The sequence below is a fragment of the Ascidiella aspersa genome, chromosome 9 (genome assembly GCF_963924565.1).
Source record: "Ascidiella aspersa chromosome 9, kaAscAspe10.2, whole genome shotgun sequence".
Classification (NCBI taxonomy): domain Eukaryota; kingdom Metazoa; phylum Chordata; class Ascidiacea; order Phlebobranchia; family Ascidiidae; genus Ascidiella; species Ascidiella aspersa.
The window spans coordinates 100,092-113,442 of record NC_139455.1 but is presented as its reverse complement, the minus strand read 5'-3'; the positions used below and the strand labels follow the sequence as shown (position 1 = coordinate 113,442).

At 36.6% G+C, this 13,351-nt stretch overlaps 1 protein-coding gene across 1 annotated transcript in view; it reads right to left on the bottom strand.

Moving 5' to 3' along the window:
• Window positions 1–418: 418 nt before the first annotated feature.
• Window positions 419–13,351, bottom strand: part of LOC146131728 (neurobeachin-like protein 1) — a 48,856-nt gene continuing 35,923 nt past the window's right edge. Inside the window, exons 44-60 of the mRNA XM_083397030.1 lie at window positions 13,044–13,165; window positions 12,426–12,568; window positions 11,657–11,889; window positions 11,000–11,113; window positions 10,396–10,510; window positions 9,759–9,909; window positions 9,105–9,235; window positions 8,592–8,686; window positions 8,302–8,434; window positions 7,502–7,743; window positions 6,821–7,017; window positions 6,425–6,597; window positions 5,899–5,981; window positions 5,192–5,320; window positions 4,718–4,879; window positions 3,022–3,170; window positions 419–2,007 (exon numbers count right to left, since the gene is read on the bottom strand). Of these exons, the coding sequence (XP_083253156.1) occupies window positions 1,851–2,007; window positions 3,022–3,170; window positions 4,718–4,879; window positions 5,192–5,320; window positions 5,899–5,981; window positions 6,425–6,597; window positions 6,821–7,017; window positions 7,502–7,743; window positions 8,302–8,434; window positions 8,592–8,686; window positions 9,105–9,235; window positions 9,759–9,909; window positions 10,396–10,510; window positions 11,000–11,113; window positions 11,657–11,889; window positions 12,426–12,568; window positions 13,044–13,165 (2,529 nt within the window). The 3' untranslated portion in view covers window positions 419–1,850. The remainder of the gene's footprint in view (window positions 2,008–3,021; window positions 3,171–4,717; window positions 4,880–5,191; window positions 5,321–5,898; window positions 5,982–6,424; window positions 6,598–6,820; window positions 7,018–7,501; window positions 7,744–8,301; window positions 8,435–8,591; window positions 8,687–9,104; window positions 9,236–9,758; window positions 9,910–10,395; window positions 10,511–10,999; window positions 11,114–11,656; window positions 11,890–12,425; window positions 12,569–13,043; window positions 13,166–13,351) is intronic.

Here is a 13,351-nt window from a genome sequence, read left to right as displayed (position 1 = left end):
GTTCTGCCAAGAAACCATGACAACAGCGAGAAATGTTGTTATTTCAAGCTTACCTTGGCTGGCAGATGGCGAACGCGAAAAGTGGGTTTTACTGTCAATTAAAACAAGCTTTTAAGCTGAACGTGGTCGAAAAAATGAACGAGCATCGATCGGAAGAATCAACTAAAATAACAAAATGACATTGACAGCAATTTAAAGGATTTTGTTGAAATATTCCACCATTCAGTTTAAAAGCGACAAAAATAAAAATATATTCGTAATATTTAAAAAACTATAATGGAAAATGTTGCCTTTTGATGTTCTACTGAAAATAATTTATTCGCATCAAACCTGGATACTTGACTATTGTTCCATGTTTAACGTCACAATCACCTCGATATTACGTCACAATCAACTTGGTTAAAACATCACAAAGGATAGAAATCTTATGTATTTATCAATTCACGTAGAAAAGGTGCATCTATTCGAGAATATGAAACACACTGCATTGTGCGGCTATATAATGACGTAACAATACAGTATCGAATCTGTGACATCACAATAACAAATAAACTAGCCACCCAAAAAGATAAATATTTGTAAAATCGCAAAATGTCGATTTAAAATGGAACGAGTGCAAGTTGCAAAACGCGTGCCGGTAAAATGTGAATATTGCAAGCTTTGTAGTTGGTTTTATGTCATAACAATCAACCTGTTTGCGCAAAATCAGATAACAATGAATGGGTTCGATAATTATTATTGCACAACAATCGGCGATTGTCTATATGATAGATTTTATTTTGGAAAATAGGCATTTTTATAAAAGAATCCTAAAAAACTTTTTATGACGCACATTTTTAGATCAATAATAGTTGGATGTTGGTGTAAACGTTTATGAAGTCAATAATTAAAAATAATGTCAATCAATAGAGTCGTGAATTTAGAGAGGGTTTTGGGGTAATATCCCCCTAAAAGACTAAATTATCCGATTAAGTTTTTAGGAATATTGTAACACACAACATCGGAGAATCATCAAACTTTTACTTAGAAAATACTCAGTTCAACCAAGTTACAAAATGCCCTGACTCTCATTTCTGTTGCAAGGCTCCACTACATAATAAGCCAAGTTTTAAGTTTTTTAACTAGAAGTTTGAGGGTTCGGGGTTTGAATCCTGGCGATTGATTTCGAGCAACAACGTAAAAATAAAGTGCAATTAAACGATTCAACCAAACGCGTTAAAAAAACGATAAAGATGAGAATAACAAGTGACTGTGAAAATCTGAGTTGTGAAAAAATGCGATAGGTCATGTTTAAATGATTGTAAGGTTTCTGGAATTCACTTTTAATTCACAAGGTGCAAAATTTCTAGTTTATAACAAGAGATTAAATTAAAATATTCAATGAAGTGCATTTGTAACTCGACTCATACTTACGAAATATTAGGGTTGGTTTGAAAGACCGATTTAGGGTTTGGTGTGAAATGAAATAATCGCCTTCTTCGGAAGACGAATCGCAAATATTTAAAAAGTGCAAGTTTCTTGCATATATTAGGTATTTACACAATAGGAGAAAATAAGAAGAAGCTACATAACAGCAGAATGCGAACAAATCTCAAACACTACTAAAATATCTTTTAACATAAACACATAAACGCAATAATACAACACCGGACGCATTTTCTGTCGAGTTTATAAAATAAAATCACTAAAAAGTAGTTTTTTGCGTTTTACAAGCATCTTAACTTCAACCGAAAGTCTTAAACCGCCCGTAAGCATTTAGAATGCCAATATTGCGACGATTTGCCTTGAAAAGACACCAGCAACAAAACTGCAATGAGTGTGACGTCATATCTTGCATATGACGTCACACCTTATGACGTGAAGAGACCACGTGGTTTAGCGGGCCGGTCCACCCCCACCACAATGAGCTTTCCATCGTGGAGACAGGCTAAAATGTGGGACATCCCCTTAGTGACGAACACGCACGTGATTGGTCGACACAAACGAAGGCAAGAAATCTCATTGAAACTGGAAAATTAAAAGTGAGTTGATTGGAATTACTAAAAAAATTGATTCTTTTGTTGATTAGGAATTTAGTAGGAATAACATTTTGAACACTTCGAGCGTTACAAATAGTTCTTTATTTGTTTTCCGCATTAAAAGTTATTCGAAACGTTCAAAATGCTCCCTACTTGTGTGCGGGGTTCGGTATTCATTGCACGTCTTACTGCAACCTCCAGACATTAGTTTCATTTTGTTTTTATTTTTAAAGGTCGGGTAACTGTAAGGATTGGCGATCACAGGCTGGATGTAAACTTTTTGAGTCGAACTTGATTATCTTCAGACAAAGAAAATATAAAAAAAAAAAAACATTTAATAACAACTTTTATCAACTAATCTTTGTAAATGGCCGTATTTGTCCTAATCGCGATTTGGATTTTATGTTAAATTGCTTCACATAGCAGGCTTTTACACCCAGCGTACTTTGAAGCGCAGACATCGTGTTATTTTGTTTTTTTTGCGTCAGTAACACACGATATGATAGACTTCATCAATTATCGCTTTTTACTCGCGCTTGTGCGTCTATACTTCGCGCATTTTAATTGTCTTTATTTCTACTTTGACCTGATGAAGCACGATTGTGCGAAATATTGTGGGGATTTCAAATTCAACAAATTGTCTTTATATAGTTCCACCCATTTATTAACTTGTGGTTCAGATAAAAATGTTATCAAAATTGAATTCGTAATTGCATCCAAAACAAATTTAACTGTACTTTATCTTTGTTAAGGAAAAGCTAAGGTTGTTACGAAGTGTAAGATGCACACAAATATGTGTACGACAACTGTGATCTACGGCTTCAGATCATTAGTAGACCGAAAGCCATTGCAGACTCTTCACCGAATCTGTCGATAAATGATGCAAGCAGGCAGGCTAAACACAACAAACTTGCAGTGAGGTTCTTGTTCCTTTCCTCGAATACTTTTAACGAGTCTCACAGCCTTCCAACAGTAACTTGCCACTAACCCCCCTAATATTCACCTGACAAGTTCCCTGACGACCAGCACCCCCCTGAGGTCTCCTGTCACAAGGTGCTCCCCCGAGATGGTCATGTGACCGAGCCTAGCCTCCAAGCAGTCGAGCGCCAGATGTTGTCCGTTGATCGAGTAAAGATGGAGGAAGTGCTTCTCCTGGAACACACAAACACACAGGTTACAAACACACAGACACACAGGTTACAAACACACAGACATACCGGTTTTAAATACACAGATACACAGGTTAGAAACATACAGACACACATGTTACAAACACACAGGTTACAAACGCACAGAAACACAGGTTACAAACGCACTGGTTACAAATACACAGACATACATGTTACAAACGCACAGGCACACAGGATACAAACACACAGACACACATGCTACAAACGCACAGACACACAGGTTACAAACACAGACACACAGGTTACAAACGCACATGTTACAAACGCACTGGTTACAAACACACAGACATACATGTTACAAACGCACAGACACACAGGTTACAAACACACATGTTACAAACGCACAGACACACAGGTTACAAACACACAGACACATAGGTTACAAACACACAGGTTACAAACGCACTGGTTACAAACACACAGACATACATGTTACAAACGCACAGACACACAGGTTACAAACACAGACACACAGGTTATAAACGCACTGGTTACAAACACACAGACACATAGGTTACAAACACAGACACACAGGTTATAAACGCACTGGTTACAAACACACAGACACACAAGTTACAAACACAGGTTACAAACACACAGACACACAGGTTACAAACACACAGGTTACAAACGCACTGGTTACAAACACACAGACACACAAGTTACAAACACAGGTTACAAACACACAGACACACAGGTTACAAACGCACAGACACACAGGTTACAAACACAGACACACAGGTTATAAACGCACTGGTTACAAACACACAGACACACAAGTTACAAACACAGGTTACAAACACACAGACACATAGGTTACAAACACACAGGTTACAAACGCACTGGTTACAAACACACAGACACACAAGTTACAAACACAGGTTACAAACACACAGGTTACAAACGCACAGACACACAGGTTACAAATACACAGACACACAGGTTAAAAACACACATACATACATGTTACAAACGCACAGACACACAGGTTACAAACACAAACACAGGTTATAAACGCACTGGTTACAAACACACAGACACACAAGTTACAAACACAGGTTACAAACACACAGACACATAGGTTACAAACACACAGGTTACAAACACACAGACACACAAGTTACAAACACAGGTTACAAACACACAGACACACAGGTTACAAACGCACAGACACACAGGTTACAAATACACAGACACACAGGTTACAAACACACAGACATACTTTGTAAATTGTGTTAATTCTTTCCTTTAAGTAGCATTTTTTTCGTAAAAACAGAATTTGTTCTAAGCATTGTAAGTAATTGTGGTTCACTTAAATTATTCTAAATAAGTAAAATCTACTCTAGTTTAACTATTTGAACCAAAAACTAAAAAAAACATTAAGTTACCCAAGTTTGCTTTTAATCACTGCAGCTGAAAAGCTGTTCAATATTAATTTCACCATTTTCAAAAAGCCGGAGAAAATTTTGAATTGCCAAGATATTCAGCTTATATAAATATTAGGGGAACCACCTTGCCGGCTTCGTCCTTTGACCTTGCGTAGAGGACGATCCTCCCCTCCCCAGACATGGCGATGGCGGGAACATTATGTGACCTTGGGTTGTTGACCTCTGGCCGGATTGTGCGCACGTAGTTGCCTTTGTGGACGCTGTGGATGACGCATGTGCCATCCTGGAAGTGAGGGGTATGTGTGTAAGGTTGTGTGTATGTGCTGGTTATGTGTTATGATTAGAACTTGACATAGTTTAAATATGTTGAAAGCGTTGCTGGGTAAAAAAGGTTATAGTATTCAGGTTGTAGTTATGTAGTTACGGAATAAAATCTCAAGTACCTTCAGCAGATTTGAATTAAAAAAACACTCTTGTTAAATTAAAGGTTCCTTTTCGTGCCCTACAGCGCGCTATTGATAATATTTGGCTTCACAAAAAAATCATCAGATTTAATTCCTTATTATATTAAATTTGGATTGACAACGATTGTTACCTTTGATGACGACAAGGCGACGTCGAGTTCGGTGTTTATGACGACACAAGTGACAACGTCCTCGTGACCGTAAAGTATGTGAACCGGATGAGCGGAAAGTCCGCCCGATATACCCCCTGATGACGTCATCTGTGATAAAACAACAATCGTGAGGTTTGTCAAAATATATGAAAAATAAAAAATACTTGTATATAAAAATCGCGCAAAACTTCAAACAAAAAAATCGCTTTAACGAGTTTGACTTTTATTCTTGCCTGGCAGCAACAGTATATTCATTTTATTCTCTGCATTTTTGTTATAAAAGTGAAATCAAGGCGCACTTTTGAATTGTGATATTTCAACAATATTGAGAATGCACAAAAAAGTTCCTCCTAAATTTTGGCCGTAATTTACGTAATTTGTAATGTTAATTAGTAAATTAGTATTGCCTCTGTAAAATGCACTGACAAAATAATATTAGATTGAATTATTGCAACTTATTTTTCTTTTTTATCATTATGAGCGTTGTTTTGATTTACTTTTCAATCACATTAACTGAAGAAGATACAATTGCGTATCGAAACAACTTGATCAAGATTGACATTTTTTGCTTTCCAAATAATTATCAAGCTACCTTACAGATCCGTGCATAGTGTAGCCAACAAAGTATTTATTGTGTAGAGGAAAGTTAGTCATATCCGCAGTAAACCCGCTGCTTTTGATTTTACCTTCCAAATGATGCAGGTTGTGTCATAGGATCCCGATATGAGGTTGTTTCCAGTGTGATCCAACGCCAAGCAAGTCACCACGTCTGTAGATTAACACAAGCGTATGACCTGATTATTTAGGATGAGATGATCAAGACATTTACAAAGAATTGTGGCAAACTGAAAAGAAAATAAATCTCCTCGCCCTTCGAGGTAAATGACGACAATGACTTTTGTTTTGTTTATTTCTAGAGACTGATGACGCCTTATTTTGGGGCGAAATATATTTCGCCTAAAAACTTATAAACGACTGGCTTTGATTAAGTATAAAAAATATTTACCTAACTGTGTTTGAACTTTGATTTTATCCAATTTTGGTTACAGCAATACACAAACTACTAACTTTCATTTAAACTGTAAGATCAATTAAAAGGAAAAGCTAAATTAAACACATTCCTATTAATATTTTAATATTTTAACGTTAGAATAATTTCAGGCAAATAAATCAATCTCCAACCCGCATAAAGTAAACCAGCATTGTGCTTACCGAGGTGCCGCACCAAGCAGGCTACAGTTCTCCCCTTGACAGTCATGATCCTTATCGTGTTGTCCCAGAATCCACCCACAATGAGGAACTTCGCGTCGTGGCTGACTATAAAGAGATGGGGCGAGAGGTGGAGTCCCGGCGACAAAAGCCCCTTCACCGTCTTTCGCAGTTTACTGAGGGTAAACCAGGGGTTGGAATAAGAGCAACTATTTTTAAACTTTCGGCGGATTAAGAAAAAAACTTTATTGTGCAAATTTGAATAGTTGCTACTCAACAAGGCGATAGGTAAATAATAATGCATTTCTCTTGGTGATAACCTCGTGATAAGGCATCCGTGAAAAACTCATGAAATGCATCACGAACTCATAAACTCATGAAAAGGCATCACGAACTCACACATGCTCAACAGCCGGGTCCTTCTCGAAGGTGAAGTAGTTCGTGATGCTTCGATCATAAGGCAGCCATCCGTGAAGTCCGATGACGCTTCCCTCACTCACGGTTACCATGGCATCCGGCATCCCGGACTGAATGAAGGAATGTGATTGGCTCCTGGGAACAGCTACGTAGACAAGCGGGTCGTTGTTGCCCATTATCTGACGTAACAATAGGAATAACAAAATAAGATTTAAAATCAGGTAAAGATTAAAAAATTAGTCAGAAGAGAATTAATGGAAGGTAGAATAGTGATGGGTTAACAAATAAAACTGCTAAGATAGGTTAAACATAGGCACCCTAACGTAGATACAAAATTCTCACATGAGTTGGATACTTAACTTCACCTAAATACAAAAGCGTATATTATAGCAGTATCCTTAAGTTTAAGAGTTAAATTAAAAATGCTGAAGAAAACGAAGCTCTGTTGTTAAGAGAAAGTTAAGCTTGTTTACTTTCAAAAATTTTGCCATTTAATATTGCCGAACATTAACTTCGAAACGATTAATGACGCTCCTTGCATACTGGACTATTGAACTCTTCAGGAATTAGATAAAAAAACAACAATATTATCGGACAACATACGATCATAGATTTGGTATCATCGAATTTAACCCCAATATTATAATAGCAGTCAATACAAACCTCGACGAAGAAGGCCTTGAGCTGCTGAGGTTGCTCGAGTACGTTTGGCGTCTTCACATCCCCCACACTGAGGGTCGACATAATCCTTCCAGATGCAACTTTCCTCGCCGCTTCTTCCTGGCTCATCCTCCTCGGATGCGGATCGCGGAGGAGCTGGGTCGGAGTCTGGCCGAAGTTGTTGATCATCCCTTCCACTGCTTTGCGGTGGATCGGGTCGCTTATTGCATCCAGGTCAACCGCTCCTGTGGGGCAAGTTTCACGTTGTTAGGTTAAAACGTTTGAAATAAAAGTAAATTAAAGAAAAATAGAATAAACACTCTAATTAAAATTAAAATTCAGGATAAATGGAAACTTTGAGATTTGGGTAAAGTTGTGCGCAAATTGAGGTTGAAATGTGGAACTTTAAGACAAAATGGAAGCAAGCAAAATTGTTAGAGCAATAAAATGCAGAAATGGCAGAAAAAAACGGAATTATAAATTATTTTGGGGCTGCCACTGGAGGTGAAGGTAAAAATATTAACTTTTGATTGATTTCTTGTTATTAAATAAAAGTGCAAACCCATGTTCAGTATAAATAAATAAAAGTGTCGATGTAACACTTACTAACGCTTGTGAAAAATTTGTAAAGTTGCAATAGTTGAAGCGGAATAAAATTATAAATTTGGAAAAATATTGCGATAAATTACGATAAAAATTGTGGCCCAGTAAACAATCAAACAAACTGATATAATCCTAATTTTTTTAAAACAAAATTACGCAGTAAATTTCTTCAAATGGAACTCACAGACGCTTGTATTTACCTTCATATGTGCAGTAGTAGAAGACGTTGAACGCTTTCACCGCTTCTTCGCCTCTCTGCTTGAACCCGAACACGAGGTCAATCCACTTGTTGAGGTTGTTTGACACGTGATCAGACTCAAGGGCCTTACGGTGCTGACGTCATAATTAATAGTGATTAAATACATTAAAAATTTCAATGAATAAACAAAGTTAGTAATAAAATAATGTTTCATAAAAAAGTGGAAAATAAGATGAAAAGAACCTGATAATTAAAGTCCTTTTAAAATATTGTGTTATAAGTTTGTGGAACCTGATAAATAAAGTCTTCGGGAGATTTCGCCCACTTCGGAAGTATGACGTCACCGACACGTTCCTTGGAGAATTGAAGTTTGCCAAGATCGAAGTCTGGGGGCAAAAGTGGGTTAAGTGGGTAAACAGGGTTAAGGTGAGTTAAGGTGCTTAAATTAGTTTTGCCACTAGTTGCACATACAAATGTTGGTTCTTTTTAATTATAAATGTACGTCAAGCATAGAAAGTAGAACTTTTTAAACTGTTGCAAGACGCTAGAGATTTTAAAATTGAAGTCATAAGTGTTATGTTTATCAATATAGAAAATGTTCTAGTATTCATTGGAATAATTCCTATGTTGAATATATGTCCAAACACAAATTCCAGACGTTGGTTGAAGCAGTGTGGAACAACAACTTTATTTTGAGAAACTGACGAAGTTAGTAAAGGTGAATTATAAATTCCTTCTAAAAATGCCTCATCCTGGTTCCACTAGGGTTTAAAGTTTTATTGCACTTATTGTTTATGGACTCACTGTTAGAGTTGTTGAGGAACTCTGGCATGTAAAAGAACTCGGGGATGAGTTCCTTCACGTCGTTGCTTGTTTCCATCATCGCTTGGAAGGTTGCTGGGATCGAATGGAACTGACGATCAGACAAGTCGAATCTAAAGGAAGAAATATGAGCGAATATGAGCGAATTGGAGTAAAACATATTGGCATTAATGCGGGATGGGGTTCTATTTTGTTCTATCAAAGTGGTTCACGTAATATTTTTACATAAATTATTAAGTTTCTTGAAGAGTGATAGATTACTTGTGCTTTTCTTCGCTGGCCAAAGTTTCACTTCGGGATTGTTTTTCGGTTAGTGCACATTATATATCACTTTCATAATATGACCTTTACGTGTATCTGACATGAAAAATCAATTAAGAAATATTCTTATTACGTCTTACTACAACCTCCAACCATTATGCCCCAAAATTGAGAAACCCAGCTATGGTTTGGTTGTAATTTGGAATCCTAAACCATTGGAATCAGACCTTTTTGGCTAAAGTGCCAATTTTTGCGTTGGATGTGTTTCACTATTGTAGAGTTGTAACGTTTGTAACATATGCTGTAATGTGTGTTGTTATGTGTGTTGTAATTTGTTGTAATGCATTACAGTAGTGTGTTACATTGGTAACTAACCTTCCAGCCTGCAGTTGAATGTGCAGAGTTGTGAATGGCTCCATCCGTATGAGGAAGAATAGGACGGATGCTGCGTTGGAATAATGGGAGCCGTAGTGGAATTTCTTGATCACTCCCACCGGATCCTCGAAGTGGTCGTACTTCTCCTGAACTGCACGAGCAAGTTTGTATAAAGCGACGCAGTAATTTGTTGTAACATGTTGTAATATGTTGAGCAGGATGCAGCGGCAACTGGCTGAGGTTGCGAGTTCGAACCTCAACGAAGCTCAGTTGTAGCGTGTACTTATTTTCTTGGCGGTTGACTAATGTCAATAAACTTGTACTAAGTGACCGTTAAGTAAACTTAAACTATTTTCTGACATTATTTACAAATGGAGAATATAGCACATAAACAAGGTATATGCTTTATCTTGCAATTTACTGCTTATATAAAAAAGAACCACTGACAACTTATTTAAAACATCAATACAACTACTTTCATAAGCTTTCTACTTTATGCTCGGAATAATATTTTTTTTTTCATAAAATGAATTCGAAGAATATCGCATAATACTATGTTCCTAATTTCTGTCAAATTCTCTCCACTAAAGTGGTTAAAACGAATTTAATAGTCTGGTACTTTTGTCTTACAACCAACCTTCAGCTTCGTTCTTTGGGTTAAGAATCCCGCAAGGTTTGGACAAGTCTCGGTAAACATCAGGGTCGCTTAAATCAAGTTTCTCCGATGTGTAGTCCTTCAAAATCCACGGGAACTGAAAACCAAAAAAAAAAAATAAGTAGGTGCGGGATACTTGTTAGTACGTTGAGTAAGTATAAATAGAAAGTTACCATCCGTAACTATCTCGTTTGTTTATGGTTGTGATTTTATTGAAATTGATTGTAAAATAAACTAGATTTTATCAAAATAAATTCAAGCTCCAAGCTTACTTCATGTCTAAGTTTCCCGAAACCCGGAAATTCTGTCTACTTTGGGTCAGCTCAAATCCTAAGGACAGTTCTTAGATAATTCATGGAACTGAAAACTTAAACTTTTTTATCTAATTTTAAAAAACTAGAAAGTGGTATTTTTTGTTTTCTTTAAAATGTTTGAGGTCTAATTTGATTCTGTAATACTTTGGAAAACTAAAAAAAGCCCTAATTGTAAATTCTTAATTAGGAAAAACTTAGAAGATGTAATCCTAATTGTAATGTAGGCAAAAGTCTGACAATCCATCCTTCCTATCCCGCTATTAACAACTCACCACAGGATACTGACTGAGGTCGTTGTAAGTTCTCCCCGCAATCGTGTTCAACTGCATCAAGTAATCGAAGTTTGTGATCTCACGTTGGACCCACTTCTGTGTGAGACCTGACGCCTGCGCGCGATGTAATGACGTCATAATCAACTTATTACAACACAATTGTGTGAACGCAAGGTCGACAAAATACGCAGAAATAATCAACTTTATACAATTTAGGTATTTAAAATATCAAAAAATGGTACACAATTTTAGGTATTGAAAAAATAAATGCAAAAATATCGGTAATTTTGTGCTGTTCGAAATTATAAAATGTCGCAATAAACTTAGGCCCCTATAAATATCCATTTTGGCATCATTCTAACACAAGATAAAATTGTTTGTTCCATTTTTATTGTATATGCAGTCAAACGTATAGGTAATACAATTTTACCGATAAGAATTGGTGTCGAAAAAAATACATTTGTTTTCAGCAAGATTTATTTATTCAAGGTAAAACGAACTTAAGAAAAAAACAGTACCACTAATCAACATTCGATCTGCGATTTTTTTTATTTGCAAATTAAAACAACATTAAAAAAAGGTTTAATTTAAAAAAGAACACGCATAAAAAAGCAACGTGATTTAACAAATCCCATTCATATTGTAAACTTAGCAAACCTTTAAAAGTTCTTGTGGAGTTCGCATCCCATAGTACATAAGGTTGGGGGGTCGCACACTGAGGATGGATTTGTAAACTGTTTGTCTGTGTGTCGGCTCCAGGAAGTTGACGAAGTAGTTTGTCTGGTCGACCAGGAACAACTCGAGGGCGCTCTTGCGCAGGTTATAGCGCCGCAAGTGGACTTCGCGCAGCTGGGAAAGTGACCACTTGAAGTCCAGACTCGGCTCCGGACCTGAGCATATTAAAGATTCATACAAGAATATTACGTCATAAAAAGAAAGTGTTACGTTAAAGGTTAAACAATAGTGTTACGTCACACAAGAGAGTACAACATCATACCTGGGTTAACATTAACTAATATGTTGAAGAACAAATGTTAAGGGCCATGTTGATATTTTGGTGGGACATGTTTATTATTATTTTAACTGTTTGTAATGTTAAGAACTTAGTTCCCTTAGCAAGGACTTGGATTTCCATAAACTATTTTCAAAAAAACACAAATTATTACTTGATACTGTTTTTAACTATCAAATGAAATCAGATAGTTATATTAGTTATATCGAAACCCCCGTAATAAATTTTAAATTCATGACCTGCTTTGATGAATTACCAAGTTCAGACAAACGCCTAATCCTAAACAACGAGGTGCGATTAACATCTCAGATTTTATTAAAATTAAATTGAAAAAAAAACTAAAAACGCTAAAGTTTAAATTCTGCTGAAGGTGTGTTCTAGTTTTTCAGGCAAACACACAACACACGAAAGCACCTTCGTCGTTGCTTTTATCGTAGAAGTAAACGTGAGTTGTGGTTATCTCAAGTTTCCCGAGCACAACATCCATCAACGTCACAAGCTGACAATCAACTGACGTCACTTGCTTCTCCTTGGCAACCTGCTCCTCGCTGGAGGCGCTATAACACACGAGTCATTATTTAAAGGGCCGGTTGTAACTTGTGGTTGAATATAACCGATATATGAATTGGTTTAAAGCTCAGGTGTCATCGGTGCCGATTGACGTTCGTATTCAAGCCATAGTTATCCAACGTAGAGGTTTATACTTGGGAGGTGATTTTGACAAATGAAGATAAATAGGTTTCCTAACGCAAAAGCATGCTCCATTATCAACTTTACTTTGCTTTAATGTCGTGGTAACAACGTTTTTTTGGATCGGATGATGATAATAATTATTGTCCAACATGTCGTATTTAAAGTCGTATAAGTGGAACAGTAATCATGACTCTAACTTTTTTAGCTAATTACTATTCAAGGTTCATTTCGAACAGACCTAAAATCAAATCTAACAGAACTATTTAATATCAGAATCCAAAATGTTTAGGAGGTTCATTAGTTTTGTACAGGCGGGTATTTGCCAACATATTGTTGGACCTGATGTTTGGAGCCAGCATACTCCAATCCTCGTCACCAACACTATCATCCTCCTTTGACGCGTCACTGGAGGGCAGCACCGCGCTGGCGGGAACAAGCGCTCCTTGGTTCGACAAATCAACCTGAGAATAGATTATACGCGGTTTCTAAGGTTTGGCTTTGGTGACCGATAAGTATTTTAATCAACTATGTTAAAATAACTATAGCTTAAAGGAATAGGATTTAAAATTATTAGAAACACATTTACATGAATTATATGGACTAGACACGCAACAATTCTAAGTAACAAAACTACTGTTCTTTTTTGT